At 38.3% G+C, this 21,471-nt stretch overlaps 1 protein-coding gene across 8 annotated transcripts in view; it reads left to right on the forward strand.

Moving 5' to 3' along the window:
* The window catches only part of LOC144010058 (DNA (cytosine-5)-methyltransferase 3A-like), a 36,751-nt gene that overhangs the window by 7,280 nt on the left and 8,000 nt on the right, over positions 1–21,471 (forward strand). For 2 of the 8 annotated variants that reach the window (XM_077510138.1, XM_077510139.1), the window contains exons 5-23: positions 3,303–3,420; positions 4,683–4,720; positions 4,853–4,969; positions 13,716–13,922; positions 14,125–14,283; positions 14,414–14,521; positions 15,805–15,952; positions 16,038–16,181; positions 16,515–16,559; positions 16,707–16,786; positions 17,165–17,277; positions 17,698–17,881; positions 17,981–18,065; positions 19,106–19,251; positions 19,333–19,423; positions 19,504–19,652; positions 19,790–19,875; positions 19,962–20,031; positions 20,265–20,383. In XM_077510138.1, coding sequence (XP_077366264.1) covers positions 3,303–3,420; positions 4,683–4,720; positions 4,853–4,969; positions 13,716–13,922; positions 14,125–14,283; positions 14,414–14,521; positions 15,805–15,952; positions 16,038–16,181; positions 16,515–16,559; positions 16,707–16,786; positions 17,165–17,277; positions 17,698–17,881; positions 17,981–18,065; positions 19,106–19,251; positions 19,333–19,423; positions 19,504–19,652; positions 19,790–19,875; positions 19,962–20,031; positions 20,265–20,383 — 2,207 coding nt within the window. Of the gene's footprint in view, positions 1–3,302; positions 3,421–4,682; positions 4,721–4,852; positions 4,970–10,657; positions 10,729–13,715; positions 13,923–14,124; positions 14,284–14,413; positions 14,522–15,804; positions 15,953–16,037; positions 16,182–16,514; positions 16,560–16,706; positions 16,787–17,164; positions 17,278–17,697; positions 17,882–17,980; positions 18,066–19,105; positions 19,252–19,332; positions 19,424–19,503; positions 19,653–19,789; positions 19,876–19,961; positions 20,032–20,264; positions 20,384–20,515; positions 20,610–21,471 lie in introns of those variants that run through there. The other 6 variants (XM_077510141.1, XM_077510140.1, XM_077510142.1 and 3 more) reach the window with 6 other exon arrangements.

The following is a 21,471-nucleotide window of genomic DNA, read 5'->3' on the forward strand; positions in this document are numbered from 1 at the left end:
AGGTGTAAAGTTTGTTGTTGGGACGGTCCTATTCAGGGTTTTAATTTCTTCAGTCGCTGCCGCTCTTTGCTCATAATTCCATTAGGTAAAGGACACCTTCCGTCTTCTCGGCCTAACTTTTTCTGCCTCAAGTGTCACATGTTGACCATGTGTTGTTTTTAAGCACGTGTTCTCCATTTGAGGCAGTGCTTTTAGAAGAGTCTCAGATCAGTCTGGCTTGATCTAATTCATTGCCGATCTTATAGTATAACATAAAATGACTTGCATAAACTTTTACTGTAAAGTTTCTTTGGAAGTTCTGCTTTGAAATTAATCAAGACATCTTGCCATTTGTTTTTTATTTTTTTATTTTTTGTCACTGTGTTGGAGAACTGTCCCCAACAAGAGTAAGATTACATCTTTATTTTGAACCGTACAAGTTGAAATATATCAAAAGTACATCCTGCGATTCACACAGTATATATTTTCTCTATTACAAGGCTAATACATTTCAGTACAAATAGAAGTGCTTCACGTACAATATATCACCTGATAATGTGCTATTTCCCCGTTTTGTAGTTGTATTTCATTTAATCGCCTAAATAAAATTTGAGTAAAACATGCATGCACAGACATGCACACATTAACGCATGCACACGCTCACGCACAAAGTTGACACCTAAGTATGTTTTAGTGCTTTCAGGCAGATGCTGCCAGATTAGATGGCAACAGGACTGTCAGTTTGTGAGGTGAGGTAGTGATTAATGTTTAAGATTGCTATCTTTATGGTCAAAACAATGCAGGTGGGCTGGTTTTCTTCACATTTTTTTACGTGCTGGAAAGCTATCCCAATTGCGGAGAAGGAGCGAAAGAAAATCTGTATATTTTTTTGTTTTGTTCTTATTGAATCAGCTCTGATTATTGAAGCTAAGCTAAGTGTTAGCTGGCCTGTAAAGAAAGAACTATGGGGTATATGCCACGGAAGAGGCGGGACTGTTTTTGCACAACAGTTTGTTTCCGGTTCGGTTTGTGATGTGTGGGCTGCGTCAAAAATACTTGTGCTTCCGACTTTGTGCCCCTCGGTTGCGCGTTCGCAACCCGGACCGGAAACAAACTGATGTGCAAAATCACGTCCCACCTTCGCCGTGGCATATACCCCATAGAGGGCATTTTAATGAAACTAAATAAAGTAGCCGACAAAATATTCTTGCAAAGCAATAAATGAGGCATTCGTAAAAACACCAATTACTACTAGTAGATTGTCTTTTGTATTCTATTAAAGTAGGTTGAAAAGGATTTCCAAATAATTTTATTCAGTTTTTATTTACATTTTACACAGTGGTATGGTGTTTTCAATATTTTTTGTGTGTGTAAATAATAAGCGCCTCCACATTTATTTACCGTACTTTATTTTGACTCTAAAATGCATTTTATTTAATAGCTTTTTATCTTGTAACTTTTCTTATGTAAAATTTTGTTTTGTTTACTCTATTTTGTTTACATTTGGTTGACAATGAGGTTGTTAGCCAAACGGAAGAAAAGAACAGTATATATAAGAGACACGGTGTGTGATTTTGGATGATCTGTGGGTAATGCAAATTAAATTTACTTTAGTTGAATTTTGAAGCTGCATCAAGCAATTAAACAATGTAATATACATTGTAAACAATATTTTGAACATAATACAATACAATACCACTATATTGTAACTGTGGTTTAACAGTTTTTTCCACAAAATCCACCTTCCCACGAGGCTAGTTGGAAGACCGCCGGAACATATAGAAATCCAAACAAACAAGGCGAGATTTTTTTCAGGAATCGGGGATCCAGGCCCACCATGCGCTTACATTTCACAGACGACTGCAGTGGGAAAGTCCGCGTTCCTCTCTGAATGAGTAAGTAGTCAGTTGTTTGCTACGATACTAGCTAGATCAGCTCATGTGCTTTGGCAAACTACCGCTGCGTTTATGATTCCTGATAAGTGGGAAATTGCTTAATGCAGCTTTAATGCCCTCCTGGGGGTTCAAACAATAATTGCCGTGTGCTCACAACGAAGGCACTCGATGATATTCAACTAATTGAGAAGCAAATGACAAACCGTTTTACAGTTATCCATCCTTTTTTATTACCTGTTTATTGATTTCATTTGAGCTAAGTTATTTCACTTTTAACATTTTATTTAAATTTTGCTTAGCAAATGGTTGAATTTGATGTAGCTTTAATTTGCCTCGTATTGAAGATATGTTGTCTGTCTTTTTTTTTTTTTTTTACCATGATGAATTTACTCTGTGAATTAATTTAACCTTGTTATTAAGTCAATGTAGTTTGAATGAATGCCTGGTGGTGCACTAACATTTGATATTTTTGCTATTTCCATTATAAAGCAAGGTCTGTTCTCAGCTCTGCCGTTTTAGAACCTAATTAAACGGCATTAGCGTAATGGAGTCGATGTAGTGGCAAATAATAACCCTAGCACACATTTATTCTGCATTTGGGGGAACAGCAACCATTAGCAAGAAAACATATTGTGCGTATGTGCTGTGCTTTGGACACTATCGCCACAATATCCATTTCGTGTCTGCAATTAGTCTTTGTATACTCATGTGAGCTGGTGTAGTCCTGAGGCCCTTTTAGTCAAGGTTTATGCCTTTTTTTATGCATCCTCTCACCTGCTCATTACAGCCTCTTTCAGCTTGTTAGCATTCACCGGCATTGAAGCTTTGCATTACCAGCTCCCCTCCATTTTTTTATTATTATTATTTTTTTTAACTACGTCTGTATCCAACACATGCACATAAAACTGCTTCTGGCCTTTTAGAAGGCAACATGATTACAGTTTAGCACGGTTAATGCTGGTGCTAAATAATGAATAAATCATTGGCTTATAGATTAGTTTAGCGCTAAGACCTCAAGTGTCTAATTTTTCCCAAACATGCACTTTTCTTTACTGTTTAATTGCAGTATTTATTGTGTTGTAGATTATTATTAAACAAAATCAACTTGATTGAATGTGTGCAATTTGTATAGTATTTCTTCTTTAAAACAAAAATATCCTACACATTAATGATTACACTACCCAAATTACTCCCCCTTCTTATCTCACTTGTGTCTATTGTGTTAATGGCAGTCTGGTTGTTTATTACACATGCTGCTGGATATGCAAGTCTCGGCGTTCTAACAAGGACAGACTAATTGGCGTGCTACTCTATATATGACTTTTATGTACTGTATGGAGTGTGATGTGTGTGCGCAATTAGGATGTCTTTTGATGAATCGTGACCGGCAGCAGGTTAATCATGCAGATTGCGCCATCTGTTTTCCAGGAGATGGCAACGTCTGACCCCTCTGCCCCCTCAACTCTACCGGGGGAGCTGGAGCCCTCCCCTTCCCCTCGCAAGAAACGCGGGCGTCGGAAACTAGAGCATAACGACAGGAATAAGGGTATTGTTTTTAGTGAAAAGTCATGTGGTGATACAGTGGAACCTCCAAAGCCAAACAAAAGTAGTTTGCTGGTTTGTTTTAAAAGTAATGGAGTTCCCGATGCGTTACCTGTCATTCAAGTTTATAAAACAAATGCCGTAAAATCCCATGAATAAGACGTACCTGTGTATAATGCTACTTGTGTATAATACAGACATCTGATTTGTTGGTGCTCTTTTTTTTTTTATCAGAGTAAATAATATGAATCAGTAAACGATTCAAAATCTGATCTGTTTCAGCCGACACCAATCAGCTGAAAATGACTCATTCGGGCCAGATTTCTGATCTTGTCTGTCTGATCGGGATAACCCTAATTAAAAACATACCAATAAATTGTAAATGCTTTTACATGCAGGTGAAAAACTATGCTCTTGTCTAGGCCTAGAAAGATTATTGGCGCAGATATTTAGCATTTAGCATATTGGTATCGGCCGATAAGAGATCACTTTAAATCTTGGCTATTTTAGCACTACATCAGAGTTAAAATCATTGGAATTTCCCGACTCTTTGTTTTTTTTTTAGAATTGAAAACAAAGATAAGTGATTATAATTTCAGTTATATTGAAATTTTGGAAAACTTAATTAACCCTAAAAAAAACTTTAAGGAGCGTGTTCACTGAACTATCTAGGACTGTGAATTTTAAAACAAAGATGTCCATTATCAAGGATTAAAAACAAAAAACAAGTTGCAAGTCTGAAAAGTTGTTTAATAAACATATACTTAAACACGTAACAAAATTAAAAACAAGTTGCAAGTCTGAAAAGTTGTTTAATAAACATATACTTAAACACGTAACAAAATTGTTTAAGTTTGTACAATATCGATGATCGATCTATCACCATTCTTGACGTTTTACGTGACGACATGCAACACAGTTCTCCAAGTTTTTGTGCATCTTCCTGAAAGTTTTGTGGTTCCACTGTATTCTGAACATGTTGATGTATTTATTTCTTTGCTGGTGATGATTTTATTTTATTTGATGTGAAAGACGTTAGATGAAAAATGAAACAGTTATTATTTTATACTGTCATTTGAGTCTTGACGGGGGTGAAAAAAAGCATGACTGCAACTAAAATAACTTCCAGATGGCAGTCTTTGAAGGCACGTCAACTTTAAATATGAGTGCCAGGGAAAAGTCATAAAAGCCGCAAATAAAGCTCCTTATTAAGCCTCATGTTAAATCTGTACAAATGGCCCATTTCCTGTCATTTGCCTTCTATAGATGAAGCAGACGACAGAAGCTGTGACTCCCCGCGAGAGGTGAGTAAAGCGGTCGCTCTCCCATGTCTGTGTTTTGTCCCCTACTGGCATCAATGAAGTGAAATATTCTTATAGTACAAGCAGTACTTAGTCAGTGAAGGATATATCAAGCTTCTGTGGCTGTGTGTGCAGGGTGAGACAGGGAGGTTGCGTAGGAAGCCGGTCCCCAGAGTGACTTTCCAGGCCGGAGATCCGTACTACATCAGCAGGAGACAGAAGGAAGAATGGCTCAGCCGCTGGAAGATGGAGGTGTGAGCTGCAGTTATATGGAGGCTTTTATATCTTGTTTTGTTGTTGTTGTTGTTTTTGTTTTTTTAATTTACTCAGAATAATTAAAAAAACAAAAACAAACAGACAGTATGAACAGAAACACTTTGGATCAGTCCATTAAGGAATGAGGTCATTCTTAGGATGTGAATTTAGGCTCACATGTGAACATAAGTAGCTGCAGGAAGTTGTGGTTTTGTCTGTAGCACAGATACGGAATGAAATAAACGGAAGTCCACCATAGCACTTTCAACTGCTTAGTTTTCTGTCATAAGAAAAATAATTATTTCGCAATATAATGCCATATGTGTGTAGATTTCAGATTAAACTAGCTACATCGTCTCTTTGTAACGTTGCGAAATCATCCTGGAGCCGTTTTTGCTCATGCTACCTTTTTTTTTTTTTTTTTTTTTTCTGAAACGTGCGAGCAAGCCGTTGAGAAACTCATGATTGAAAGCTGAGCTTGGTTGAAGATTTGTCATTTCCCAACCACAGTCTGACTGCGCGGAAACGCATATGAAAGTCAAAGCTAACCACATCTGCAATATTAGCATAAATTACTGTTAGTAAACAGTGTTTTCAGTGTCTTTTTGGGGCCTTTTTTTTTTCTTTTTTTTTCTTCACACTGTGGGCTTTTAGTAGCGAGTTGCAATTTCCCAGCTCTGTACCTGGTTGTCATGGTAATGAAGACTGTACTCAGCCCAAGGGTGCAAAGTGTTCTGTAATTCTTGATCCTTTGAAGTATTTTGGCAAAAATTTAACATATGTCTCCTTTAAGAGTTTCTTCTATTGTTTAATGGTTGGACTACCATTTGTTTATGTCAAACACAGTTAACATGATGATTTATTTACACAGGAAGGAAGTGTACTTTATGTCGTAGTGGAACATGATTTGGAGGTTTACGTGTTGTAGGAATGGTTTTATGATTTTCATTTTTTTGATCAACTAGTTGTTGGAGTTGTGGCAACATGTCCACATCCTAGTGAAAATATTGGACTGCTAAGTTGTAAGTAAGCAAGGGAGACCGAATCAGCAGACAGCTTGACGGCCCATCTTGCTGACACATTTAAGATGTGGAAGCTTAGCTGCGTTTGTTGCAGTCGGCAGTCGACTTCCATGAAAATTTCAACGTCATAAACCGGCTTTGATTTAGAAGCAAAGGGAGCATAATATACGCTTTGTAAATTAGAACTGCGACAATAGAACACAAACATTCTAAGTGGTTCAAACGTTCAGAGAAAAAAAATTATGCATTTCGAGTGCATAATTATACAAAAGACAGAGAGCAAAGTGCCACTTCCTTCAAGTGAGTGCGCTCACTTCCTGACAGTACTTAGTTAGTATTAAGCCACAAATAACATGTTTTTTTTTTGTGCTAATTCTCTTATCTTCATTCAAGGCAGTTGACATTGATGAGTAAAACGTGAATAAAGGAGAAAGAAACAGAATTAGGAAAATTTCAAAAATTAAATATATATTATATAGGCAAGGCAAGTTTATTTGTATAGCACATTTCATACACAAGGCAACTCAATGTGCTTACACAAGGAAAGGCAACACATAAGCATCAACAAACAATAGTTAACATTCAGAGGAAGAAAAATAACAAAATTTACTAAAAATAACATCCAATAACAATATTAAAACAACATTCAACAAACTTTAAAACATTTAGCATAAGGAAGTTTAAAATAATAATAAAAATAATAATTTAAAAGGGGGGAAAAAAAATTAATTAAAGCTGTTTAAAAGTCCCTAATCAAGTATGAGGAAAAAAAGTTTTTAACCTGGATTTAAAAGCATTTACACTCGGGGCTGACTTCACTTCTGTTGGCAGCCTATTCCATCTGTGTGCAGCATAATAGCTAAATGCAGCTTTATCACCATGTTTGCTTCGAACTCTGGGTTCCACTAGTTGGCCCAAGTCTGTAGATCTCAGAGCCCTGCTGGGTTTGTACTCAATCAGCATTTCTTGGATATATTCAGGACCCAAACCATTTAGTGATTTATAGACGAGTAGCAGAACTTTAAAATCGATTCTACAGCTGACTGGGAGCCAGTGTAAATCCTTAAAGCAGCTACAGTATATGGAAGATTTAAAATTTCAAATCTCTACTGCCACCTGTGGCCGAAAACAAACTGCACGCTCGTACACGTTGCGCGCACTCGTACGTGCACGACCTCAATACTGAAGACTGGGCTCTTCATATCCAATTAAACTATATTTTTGGAGGTAATAAGTTTTATAATGTTATACAAAGCTGGCCACTTTACGGAATGAGACTCTCGATCCCCACTAAACAATTGATGTCCACGGGACGTGCAGATCATATTGCTTTAGTCGGTCGAAGTCCAGTCCTGTGCTGTACTCCAAAACGATGTGCAAATTACGTCAATTAATTGGACCTCATTCCGATGTTAATATGCAGTTACATATTGTAGTCACCCCGCTCGACGGACGTCAACCTGATTCTAGTCATTATTAGTGTATGTCGCCCCCAGGCTAGCGTCATTGTGCATTAGCCAAAAGGTGGGCTGTCATTTATGGAAATTGACGATTGTGAAAAACATATAGACCCTTTCACTACTTAGTGTGATACGGCCGTGAATGTTATCGCCATTCAGTAGTACCGTTCACATGCCGTTAGCATAATCTAGCTACAATAGGCTGTTTTCACGGAGGAAAATAAGGCAACATTTAGCCTGATTGAAATGCCGCGGAATGGAACGTCTGTTCTTCATAAAGTCATTCTGTTCTATTACATTCAACTTTGCCGCCCCTTTCACGCTAAATGTTGCCGTCCACCTCACTTTCACCCCAATAGTTACGACCGAGAAGTGATCGATCTTGAGGTTACTGCTATTTGAAAACAACACATTTTCTTCTCAATGTCAAGATACTCGCTTCTTACCTTTTGGAGTAGAAAGAAAGCCAGCTGTGAATCACTTTTCTAATCCAAGTCCGATCTCAACTCTCTCCACCGCTGAAATGTCAAACCAATGTTCACTCTCGTTCTTGCCCGGCGTCGGTCACTATCAAGTTTAGATTTTTTATTTTTTTTTTGTGGCACTTGACATTGTTTTCATTTTTTTTTTAAGCAGCCTTCCGCGGAGTAACAGCGGGTGTCTGGGGCAGCGAAAATCTGTACTAGCTCCGTCTTCGCGACTACAGGAAACAACTGACGAGAACGTGATTGACGTCACATCCCGCAGACAGAGGGCGGGAAATTCGAAGGATTCGGACCGGACGCTTCCTAAATAATATTGGCCAGAGGCTTGTAGGAGTACCCATTGTGAACAGCAAAGATGTTGATCTACTAATTAGAATATGTTTCAGTCATAAATGGTCAAATAAAAAAGCTATTGTTAAGATATTTTTTGGGGAAATCCTCCATATAGTAGCTTTAAATACTGGAGTAATATGTTCTGATCTCTTTGTTTTGGTCAGAACTCGAGCTGCAGCGTTCTGAATGAGCTGCAACTGTCTCATGTTCTTTTGAGAGAGTCCAGTCAGAAGACCGTTACAGTAATCTATCTGGAGATAAAGTACAATATATAGTAATAGTGCATTGTTGGAGCAGCTGGGACCATTTTGTCATGTTATGTTAAGACCAGCATTCAATGTGTCAAATTGTTCTGTTTGTGTGCAGTACACACTATACTGACATGCAACAGCGGTGTTACATTCCCAGCCCGAAACGGCTAAGGGGAAAGATTGACCACTTCCATCGCTCTGTCATTTTTTTATACTCTTGTGTGTACGTGCCTGTGTGTCTTTGTGTGTGTACTCTGTCAGCCAGCTGTTAACAGTCCCATTAAATTCTCATCCCATTGCTGTTTGACGGAAACATGGTAAAGCAGTGGTTTTGAGAGGAGAAAATATCAGCCATTGTTTAGCTTCTAAAAAAAAAAAAAAAAAACTTAAAAAAAAAAAGAAATTTAATCAAAGGGCCACTCAGTGAGCAACCACCTTTTTTTTTAACAAGCCTTTTGCATGCTTTGATCATATTTACCAAATTCACATTGTACTACCTGCGCCAATAGTTAGACATGCTCTAGCAGCCATAAAGTTTAGGCAACTTTCAGCCGCCAAGAAAACAACTGAGAAAACAACCTGATTACACCAGAACGCACATCATGGCGTAGAGCGGTCAGCTAAATTCCCAAAACAGGCAAAATGAGGCTTGCACCAGCACGAAAATTGAGATGCCCCGTTTTTTTTTGTTTTTTTTTGTTTGCGCCATCTACGAATATAGAACACTAACAGTCACATAAGTGTAATCGTTGTTCATATTATCAAATGTTTACTCTAAGGGTGTCACAATTGGTGCATTAATTTTGAGTGAATTTAAAGCTGCCTTAATGCCACTCTTTTTTTTTCTTCTTTTTTTTAACACGCAATTAATGACCGCCCCTTACTTGGAAAGCCTGTACTGGGGGAATTCCAGATGCAACACAGAAAACACGTCCACGTCAACATTTAGCAGTAATAAATTTAACAATCGTGCAAATATTTGTGGAGCAGCCATATTTCTATTAGTTGATGTGAACAAGAGTATGAAAACTTAGAAAAAAAATTTTATTGTACATTTAGAACAAATAGAAAATGTATTATTAATCGTGAGTTAACTATTGAAGACGATGCGATTAATTACAATTAAAAATTTAATCGCCTGCCACTTTTGGCACAAGTGTATACGCAGCAACTGTTTGATATCAAGTGTAGATATATATGCGTTGGAGTCTGCATACAGTAACTTCATATTCTTTTCTTCTCATGTTCTACTGACACCTCTTTCTTTGGAAGGTGAAATGAAAAAAGGCAAAAGAAGTAAAACTTGGATTTGATCCCAGGTGCTCTCTTTACTGAGGTCTTGTGCAATATGTAGATCTCTCTCTTTTTTTTTTTCTTTTTCTTGACTTTCGAGGCATTATTCTGACATTCCAGCAAACGACTAGAGAGATTTTTTTTTGTATTTGTTACATATCTGCTGCAATTTCAACCCATTCGTCAGCGCATTGTTGTTTTAGGGCATGTTTTCTTTTTACTAATTAGTAGTCACTGATCATTCTTTCAGTTTGTCTGCATAGTTTGACCTGTTTTGTTTAGATTGTAAAGGCAGAGGAGTGGCTCTCCAATTTGGTAGAACGTACACTTCTTGTCTAGTGAATGTGTAATTAATTTCTAAATCTATTTGTATGGTGTTGAATTTTCTTGCTAGCCGTAGCAATCAGGATTTACAAAATTCTGCCGGTGGATGTATATCCAGAACCTTTAAAAATGCTGTTTGACTGTTTTCACATTAAAAAAACAAAAAAAAATCTTTTGCATGGGCATTCAAGGTCCTAAGTACATCCTATTTCCATACCGCCTTATATAAGGAGTGCATGCACACACTTCATATGCACACATTTAAACGCTGGCACGGATCTGTTGTTTCGTATCCATGGTGTCATCATCACACGTAAATCCCAGCGGCTTCCGCACATTCATCAGCGCGACTCGCTCGGCTCCGCTTGTGGGAGTTCACCTCGTCGTGTGTGTGAGGCGAGGAAGCCTGTAAATCAATCGCTTGCCTCGCGGCTGACCAATCAGCAGAGCGTCAGCTTTGAGAAGAATGTTTGCGCGCGCGTGAGTCAAGGAGACGACCAGAGAAGAAACTGTTGAAGGAAGAGAGGGACACTGAAGAGAATGACAGAGAGAAAGAGAGCCAGGGAGGAACAATGCCAAATCCTGTCTGTAAGTTCAGTATTTTTTTTGTAATTGCCAAATGTATATAGTGAAATATCTTTCTATTATTGTAAATTTATTTCAGCAAAATTAAGTACCTTTTTGAACCCCTGTTGACACAATGTGCCTATATAGAGGATGTTTTATTTTTTAAGAAAAACAACACTGAAAGACTCCTCCACTGTTTGCGATTGCATTCATTTGGTGATAAGAGTTGAGTTTGGCTATATTGCGCCCTGAAAGTGTTTTAGATTGCAGCTCCAGATCTGTCATGGTTGCGCTTATGGTTGTTTGAATTGGATTGTCATTTTGATGATTTTGAGCCATGAATGAATATTCACTCAGATTTATTATTAATGAAACAAGAAAAAATCAGTTGCACAGCAACATCAATGTTTTTTCTCTGCATTTAATCCCAAGCACATCAAGAATGAAAAGAGCTTGTTGACAGTGTGAGAGGGGGTCTTAACTCCTCTTTTAATGATCCTGCGTTTTTTGTGTGTGTGTGTCTGAGTTCACTCGGAGGTCAGGGTCAGTCACGGTTGTAAAGGTAGGGGTGTGTGGTTTGCAAACGGTTCATTGGCTAGGTCACAAGGTGCGGGGGGTCACAGATCAAGGGGGTGTCACCGGGAGTAAACACACTGGCCTGGCCGCAAGGGTTCACTAAAGTTCAAAGTTGTAACTCATGGCAACCTTTCCTGATGTCTTTGTCATCCTCGTGGAAATTCTCAATCACAGGGACGCTTGTGTTAGGCGTTCTTTTCGCCATTTCGCCTCATGGCTACTTGAATGTGGTGTGACAAATGCTCACGTTGCTGTGTAGTAGAATGAAGTTGGTGCAATTATTTCAACAGCAGTTAATAGATGTTAGATGTGACACGGTGGATATAAGAAGTCAACACACCCTTGTTCAGATGCCAGGTTTTTGTTATAAGAAAAAGTGTGACTAAGATAACTAATGTTTAATGTGAGCTATGATCTATACTATTTATTTTTTTAATGCATCTCTTCTAGAAGGTAAATAAAATTAAACAACTGAGATAAAGTGCGATAATTTGGAGTTTCAGTGTGCATACCTTCTACCTGGGTAGACTAACTGGTATATGGAATTGTTCATAATTCCCTCCACATTGACTCAGGCCCAAGATCCAGGTGAAGAAAAACAGTCTTGCTTTCTTTCAAAATTGTGCAAAAACAGATTTGAAATTTTCCAAACGCATCCGGAAAAGTGTGTTTTGGGTAGACTTTATGCCGATCTGATCGATTCGATAGGGATCGGATGATATTTAGCATTTTATGCACAATCGGTGATCAGCTGTAATGTCTTAATTTGCTTGATTCATCATTGGTTGGCTCCACAAAATAAGACATTGCATGTTATATTTAATGTTTACCAGCCTTTTTTGTTTCATGTCAAACAATCTGAACTGAATTATCTACTGTAGTAAAAATCTACATTTTCACTCCAAGGTCTATTATATACAAGGAGCAAAACTATGTCACAAAGTTGAAGATGCACTGTAAACTGTATTTACATAAGCATCTGAATATTTTTTTAACCTTACAACAATGTGGCTTTTCTCTTACAGTGCACATTTTTGTGTATTTGTGTCAGTGTGTTATTGTGTGTGGTCTGCCAGTGGCCCACGTAACGGGACGATTAGAGCTTAGTTTATGAGGTCAGAAGTCAACATCAGCCGCGGACCGTTTTCGGGTCAAACGGAGGGGAGAGTGAATAGTTCAATCTCACTTTTACTGTCTCTTTCAGTGAGTAATTTATGCCGTCACTTTACTGTTGCTTGTTTCACACATTCATTCCTTTAGATGTTGTTTACAGGCCAGCTGGAGTAGTGAACAATGTGCTGTGTAAATCATTCTGATCCATTCAAACAGCGAGATTTTTTTTTTACACTCCATGGTCTGGATACATTTTGCTGCTTTCTCATTAACTATATTCAGACTGTTGAAGTGGGCTGAGGTTAAAGTCTTTTTAATTTGGGAACACAAACGACAGAGCGGTGTAACGTTTACATTTCGTTAGCATTTGGTGCCAGATTTCAAATCAGAATCATTACAGAGCAGCTGGCTGGCTTTTGCTTCAATCATATACAAGGATTTTATGAATTTTTGGTACCTCAAAACTGGGATGATATCAAAGTATTTTTGCTCAATCGCACTAATTATTGGCTATGGTCATGATCGTCCTTTTCCCTGCTTTACTACTTTAACTGTGCAGCATTTCAAAATTGCTGTTGTCATCATGTTTATCAGCTGGAATTCTTGTACACGGTAAATTCTGTAGAGTACATTTTACTCTGTTTAGAGTGGGACCACATAGACTCTGTTTAGAGTTAAATTTACACGACAGATACTATGTATAGAGCGTTTACTTGAAAATACAACTTTTTGTTGTCCTGTGTCACTCATTTCACCTCTCACTCACTCAGCCTCCCACTTAGTAGTATTTTCTCCTTCCTGAGTTGAACCCGTTGAACTGCATCACCAGCTTGCACTCCCGCCCTGCTCACTTCCTGTTTCACAGGATCAATTAAGGGATTGTTCTCGCAGCCTGGAGCAGTGAATTCTTGATGTTGAACTGTTAACAGATCAACTGCAAAGGCCCACATTAAATATCAATCAGAGAATCTCTCCGGTGGCCGCGGGCGAATGGGAATCGAGCCAAATAACTTGAAGCAAGTGTGTTTCGAGAGGTTTTGTTCTCTAGACGTATTATTGGTTATGTTTAGCGTTCCCCCCCAGAAAACTTGCTAAGCCTGGCGCGCAGTGGGACGGACTAGGAACAAAATTTGAACCGTTGAGAGGAAAAAAAAAAAAAAAACTGGCGGTGACCCTTATGCTAGTTCAATGAACTGATGTTACTTGTGAACCTATGTAAATATTTTCAACTTTTATTTGTTGATATATCTTAAGAAAATAATTCTTTAGAAAATCGTACTCCCGAGTTGTTGACACCGGCCTCCGCTTCACCTCCACAGGCAGAGCGGCGAGCTTACAGGGAAGCTGAGATGTGCATGATGGATGACCTGACGTCGGAAGCTGACTTTCAAAAGGAGGAGGAGCCAGCCAGCCCGGACCCTCTGCCATCACAGCAACAAACCGATCCCGCCTCGCCAACTGTTGCTGTAACGCCGGAACCCGTCGCCAGAGGAGACCAGGCAACGCCCAGAGAGATCGAGTACCAGGTGAAAAATCCCAATTTGCTTTGCACATTTTTCGTCTTGTTGATGTTGACCATGTTGTACTGAGCAGCCAGGACAGAGTGTGTATCAGTTCAATTTTACTCCATAACACTATAACACTACTTGCATTTTGGACCTATTAATTTGGACGAGCTATAATTCTTGACAAAATGAGGAGTACAATTAGTCTATCCCCCCCCCACAGGATGGCAGAGGTTTTGGCATCGGAACGCTGGTGTTCGGGAAGCTGCGAGGTTTCTCCTGGTGGCCCGGCAGGATTGTTTCCTGGTGGATGAGCGGCCGTAGTCGAGCCGCCGACGGGACGCGCTGGGTCATGTGGTTTGGAGACGGCAAATTCTCTGTGGTGAGTGAATTTATCATCAAACACAGGCTCTTCTTCTGTTTTAAAAGTCATTCCTGACCAGTTGGAGTTACTTTGCACGGATATTTTTTTAACCATCTATAATCTCCCACTCCTTTGCGTCCTTTTCCAGGTTTGCGTGGAGAAACTCATGCCGCTGAGCTCTTTCTCGTCTGCCTTTCACCAGCCCACCTATAACAAACAGCCCATGTACCGGAAAGCCATTTTTGAGGCTCTGCAGGTAACACACTCGGACTCACTTACCTTTTTATGGCATACAGAGGGAAATATTGTCATTTTTGTCTGTTTAAAAAATATTTATTATATATTAAGTTATTTATTTTTATTTTATTCATTTATTTATTTATTTACTAATATTTATTTATTTGATTTATTATTAATATTATTATTGTGGGACTGCTGGAAGCATCCCACATTGTTCTTCTGATTTTTATTCTCCTCACTTTTTTGCCCAGAAACAACTCCTACATTATACTTCCGATTTACAGCATTAAAATTTCAACTTGCTTCAAAAATTCACGCCTTCCGGGGTATACATGGCCTGATTCCACATTACTTGCAGTACTCGTACAATTTAACATTAAAGATAAACTTTTCCCCATTTATTTTCAATGGGACTGACATTGAACTTTTTCTAAGTCCCACTTTCCACGCCCACTTCCATACATACAACTGATCATCATTACTAGCTCTGTTGTACTCCTCAGTGGCACATTGGTTAAGTGTGCTGTCCACTAACCAGGAAGTCCTGGGTTCGAATCCCACTTCAGACTGTACACTGCAAAATATGTCAAGTGGCAACTGAAATTATTAAATGCACGTTGGCTTTCAGCAGATGGCTATTTTTAAAATACATACGCCATAAGCCATAAATTTGAATAAGTCAAGTTCGCTCAGTCGTTAGAGCAACTGCTTCCCCCGTGGAGAACATGGGTTCAAACCCCGCTTGGACCACATTTTAGTACATTCGATATTTTGGTACCAACTGACTGTCGTATCAGGAAATGGATTATAATTTCTCTGAAATGATTAAATCCCACCTTAGACATATTGAAGTTAAAGTTTTCCTTTTATTCATTTCTCTTTCAACTTCAATGAAGACTGTAATTTCACATAATTTATCTTTCAATTTACTTCATTAGCATTCAACTTAGCATTCAGCTATTAGCTTTCAGCGTTCCCACACAATTTTCTCCAGAAATTTCATTTAGTCTAGTTATTAAATTTATTTTATTATTTTCAAAACATTTTAATCTAATTTGTTAAATTATTTTATTTAAGTTGCTCTCACATTTGAAGAAATTTCTTTAGCACATATCAGCAGATAATGCCACTAAACACGCGCCAATGTTAAATTAATTGACATTACGAACAGAAAATTGCCGTTAATTTCATGCAATTTTAAGGAAAAATGCTAAACTGGGATATATCGGTCTCTGGCTATCATTGGATAGGCTCCAACACCCTATGGATGGATCGTGTGTATGTATGCTCCGTATCCAGGTGGCGAGTGTGCGTGCAGGACGACCAACTCCTTCCTGCGACCCGAGCGACGACGCAGAAGGTGTGGAGCCTCAGACCCGACAGATGATCGAATGGGCCATGACTGGCTTCTTACCCAACGGCCCACAATCACTGGACCCTCCTGAGGGTATATACGCTCATGCACACACACGCACACACACTTCTGTCTATACTGTATACTTACTGTTTGTCATATTTGCTGATCTTTACAGAGGAGCAGAATCCATATAAAGACGTCTACTCTGAAATGTGGACAGAACCAGAGGCAGCATATACTCCTCCCCCTGCCAAGAAACCTCGCAAGAACGCAGCGGAGAAAGCCAAGATCAGGGAGGTGATTGACGAAGGAACCAGAGGTGAGCACAGGTTTAGCGTGAAATTACCCTGTGATTGACTGGTGACCTGCCCAGGGGGTTACACTGCCTCTCAAGTCGGCTCGGCTAGGGATAAAAAATGGAGGGATTAAGATTTTCAAAGAAGGTTAAAAAAAAAAGAGCCTGCTTACTTTCAAAATTAGTCAGTGAGCCGTCTTCCTATACAGAAATAGAATGCTCTTTTTTTCTTTGTTTACCTTTTAATGCTAATACAGCTAAGTTTGGTCTCATTTAGAGATTTGAGCATGTCTATGACAAATGGTCTTTAACACTATCCATACATCATTTTAATAACACTTTATTTTGTTTCTCCAGAGAGACTTATACAGGAGATTAAAAAGAAAACACGGAACATAGAAGGTAAGGTATCATTTTTTTATTTTTTTTTTAATGCATATAGTGTAGAAAATCAAGCTAATATTTCAAATTAAATATAGTTGTAAACGTTTAACTAAACACAATATCTGACTATGATCTGATTATATGTATGTTTTGTTCCCCCCGTAGATATCTGTATCTCCTGTGGAAGTCTCAGCGTCTCTCTGGAGCATCCGCTCTTCATGGGAGCAATGTGCGTGGGTTGCAAAGTAAGGTGCTTGCTGATAAATCATGATTGTTATTTTGCGTAGTGATTTTGTGTGAGGTGTAACATCACCCAACATATATGACCAATTCAAGACATCTTGTTAATGTTTTTAATTATTGAAAATGACTGTGTTTTGGACATAACAAGCAACTGAAGATGTGTTTTTTGTTTTTTATTGAGTTGATATAAATTCAGACAACTTTATTGATCCCAAAAGTTTCTGTTAACTAATTTATGGGATTGATTGCAATAAATGAACAAAACATGTCATATTCAAGATCGAAAAGTAAATTATAATGGAAGGATGCAGTAAGATTTCTGAAAATGAAATACCAGATTTAATTTTTTCAACCTCTGTTTTTCTTCTGCGCTCTGACAGAATTCCTTTTTAGAGTGCGCCTACCAGTATGACGACGACGGCTACCAATCCTACTGCACCATCTGCTGCGGAGGGAGGGAGGTGCTCATGTGCGGCAACAACAACTGCTGTAGGTCAGTAGCCTGCTGTTGCTCTTGGGATTAATGTGCACCGGTTGAGCGTTTATGTGGCCAAGGCCAAGAGCTTAGAATGGACTTCAATGAAACCGGACTTCAATGACATCTCCTTTTATGGAAAATTGTGAAGAATAGTTCTCTCCGCTGGCAGATTTATTTGACTGGAGTAGCAGAGGCCAGGGTCAGTTTTGAAGTGTGAAGTTTGTTGCGGTTATAAGGGCAGGCACAAGTTCGTGACGATAGTAATATAGTATTTTTTATTTTTATTTTTTACTACTAAAAGTGCTCCAGTTATTTGAGCTAGTAAAATTATACATTTAAAAATACATACAATAATCCCATGCATGTCACAAAAATCAGCATATGATCTGTGTGGCATCTTAACGTTTTTTTTTTTTTTTGTGTGTTTTTGTTCAGGTGTTTCTGCGTGGAGTGCGTGGATCTGCTGGTAGGAATCGGCTCGGCAGCGGCAGCCATCAAAGAGGACCCGTGGAACTGTTACATGTGCGGGCCCCGGAACACTTATGGGTTACTGCGGCGACGGGACGACTGGCCCTGCCGACTACAGCATTTTTTCGCCAACAATCACGAACAGGACTTTGTAAGTCTTATTTGTATCGTTAGGTTATGCATATAAACGGCCACGGACGTTCCGAGATGATTGAATGATCCCAAACTTGTTGCCAATTTTGTCTCCCAGGAGCCAGCCAAGTTGTATGCCCCAGTTGCAGCAGAAAAGAGGCAGCCAATCAGAGTCTTATCACTGTTTGATGGCATCGCCACAGGTGCGCACTTGAGCGAGTGTGCGCGTGTATGCTGACATCACAAGTGTTTAATCACAACATCACACACACTCTAAAAACAGTTAGGTCAAACATGACCCAAATTGTGTCAAAAAGGGATTGACACAACTTTTTGGGTAATTTATTTAACCCAAAAATCTAAATAACCCAATGTTTTAGCTTACTGAGGAAATAAATAAATAAAATAAAATTGGGGGGTTGTTATTAAACCCCTAAAAAAAAACAAAAAAAAAAAAAAACTTTTTGGTTTATTTATTCTATACAAACATAACCCAACTTTTAGGGATATTGAGCACAAAAAATAACCCAACTGTTTGGGTTATTTAATAAACCCCTTAGAAAATTAATAAGCCAACTTTTGAGGTTATTTATTATACACAAAAATAACCCAGCTTTTTGGGTTATTGAGCGTAAAAATAGCCCAATGTTTGGGTTATTTATTAATCCTCTAAAAAAATTAATAACCCAAATTTTGGGTTATTTATTCTACATAAAAATAACCCAACATTTTGGGTTATTGAGCACAAAAATAACCCACCTGTTTGGGTTATTTATTAACCCTAAAAAATTAATAACCCAACTTTTTGGGTTATTTATTCTATACAAAAATAACCAAACTTTTTGGGTTATTGAGCATAAAAATAATGGGTTATTTTACCCAAATAATTAAATAACCCAACATTTTAGATTATTTAACTCAATAATTTGGGTCAAATGATTACATCACAAAACAACCCGATTTTTTTTTGTGTTGGATAAAAGGGGGAGGGATCAAGTAATCTGTGTTGATTGTGCAAGACAACCCAATTTTGGGGGTTGTTTTGTGCGTTATTCATTTGACCCAACTTTTTGGGTTAAATGAATAACCCAAAAAGTTGTGTCGGTCCCTTTTTTTTATTTTTTTTATTTATTTATTTTTTTAAACCCAATCTGGGTTATTTTTAAGTGACCAACTTTTTTATTTTTTTATTTTTTAATTTTTTTTGCGTGCAAGTAGAAATTGTTCTGTATGATGCATTCAGGTCTTTTGGTGCTGAAGGATCTGGGCATCCAGGTGGATAAGTACGTGGCGTCCGAGGTTTGCGAGGACTCCATCACTGTCGGCATGGTCAGACACGAGGGACGCATCATGTACGTGGGCGATGTACGCAACGTAACCCATAAACATGTAAGTCAAAGACTTTCTGCAACTTTACAAGTCTGCTTTCACACTCATTCACGTTCCGGTTTCTGTTGTTTTGTCCGTTAGATCGAAGAGTGGGGACCATTTGACCTAGTGATAGGAGGAAGTCCCTGCAATGACCTCTCCATCGTAAACCCTGCACGGAAGGGCCTTTATGGTACGTGTTATGTGTGAAAGCAACAAATATTTCACGTTACTATTACAGTACTATATATAAACGTGGCTGAATGTCCGCAGAGGGAACTGGCCGATTATTTTTCGAGTTCTACCGTCTGCTGCACGAAGCTCGGCCAAAAGAGGGTGACGAGCGGCCTTTCTTCTGGCTCTTTGAGAACGTGGTCGCCATGGGAGTCAGTGACAAACGGGACATCTCTCGCTTTTTAGAGGTACTGTACACTCGATTTTATGCAGTGTGTCTCCCTCCTCTCATTTTTGTTTATGATTCCCAAGTCATTCACCACAAATGTGATTGGAAATTAAATTGCAAATAAACATGAGAAAGTAAGTAACTCTCTCTGTCCAGTGCAACCCTGTGATGATCGACGCCAAGGAGGTTTCTGCCGCCCACCGCGCTCGATATTTCTGGGGAAACCTTCCTGGCATGTCAAGGTGATAAAAAGACACTCGCACCCACCACCTGACACAATTTGAAAATAATTTTAAAGTAGCTTCTTGAAAATATCTTCACCAAACAGACCGCTGAGCCCAATGACGAATGACAAGCTGGACCTGCAAGAGTGTCTCGAGCATGGTCGTACTGCCAAGGTACCAGTGTGCACGTGTTTGGATATGTGTTTGCACGCATGCATGCGTAATTTGCTTTTTTTTTTGCTAGTAAATACTCAAATTTTAATGGAAGGACAAAATAGAAACAAGTGTATACTGTGTTGTGATGGCTAAACTTAATGGAAGTCAGATAGATTTAGGATTAAAAACAAAACAAAACAATATTTGTGTGTGTTTGTTTGTGTCTGTTTGGTTCTGGATGAAAATTCCAGTTTGAGAAGTTGCGTACGATAACGACTCGCTCCAACTCTGTGAAGCAGGGGAAAGATGAGCATTTCCCCGTCTACATGGACAACAAGGAGGACATCCTCTGGTGCACTGAGATGGAAAGGTACGTTCATACACACAAAATGGAAGGCAACCCAAAAATATGTTCACGAGTCAAAACACGGCATTCTGATTAATATTGCGCTTGTGAAACATGAATTAAGCAGCAAAATACAGACGTTCTTATCTATCACAGGGGGCGGCCATTTTGTCACTTACTGTCGACTAAAAATGACATCACAGTGCCCAAGCAGGTAACGACCAATCACGGCTGAGTTGTTCTCTGGGTTTGGTCATGTGATGTTCACAAACTAATTATTGAACATATAATTGGAAAAAAGCATGACTTTCCCTTTAATGAAACAAAATAATAATAATAATAATAATAATAATAATAATAAAAGAAAATGAAAATAATAATAATAATAATAGTAATAATAATAATAGTAATAATAATAATAATAATAAAGGAAACTATTCTGAAAATTAACCAATTTAAATCAGATCTTACTTTTTCATTTTGGTTCAACAGAATTATTAAAAAAAAAAAAAAAAAAACTCATGACAGGCCTGACAAAGACGACGGTACCCCTAGAAAATTTGACCATTGGCTAGTGCTTCTCAATTATTTTTTGTTATTCCCCCCAAGAAGAAGAAAATGTTTCGTACCTCCACCCCAGCTCTCCGCCGCTACTATAACTAGTATTTTGTCTATAAAATTGTTGTACGTAAACCTCTACAGTAGGGCTGTAACAATAACGGCAATATCATGCTATCGCAATATTAAAACTGCTACAATATATCGTCGTGGTAATGTCACGATATTAAAAGCAGCACATCTCTTAAAAAAAAAAAAAAGTCAGTTTGATTTCCATTTGTGCAGTTCTAGCACCCTCTTGTGGCTAGTTTTTTTTTTTTTTTTTAGTGCAGTTTAATTTTCACAAGGCATGTTTTGACCCTTCTATGTTTAAAATCAACACTAATGGTCAGATGAAGGGGAACGTAATATGCTTTGGAACTAAGTGTGGAGGAACTCAATGTATGCTAGCATTAGCAAATAAGAGCCTCAATATTAAGTGTTATTAGTGATTGTAGGTGGTTTATATGCATTGCTGTAATGTACAAAAGCACAATTTGTTAGTTTTTTTAGTA

The sequence above is a fragment of the Festucalex cinctus genome, chromosome 21 (assembly GCF_051991245.1).
Source record: "Festucalex cinctus isolate MCC-2025b chromosome 21, RoL_Fcin_1.0, whole genome shotgun sequence".
Taxonomy (NCBI): Eukaryota; Metazoa; Chordata; class Actinopteri; order Syngnathiformes; family Syngnathidae; genus Festucalex; species Festucalex cinctus.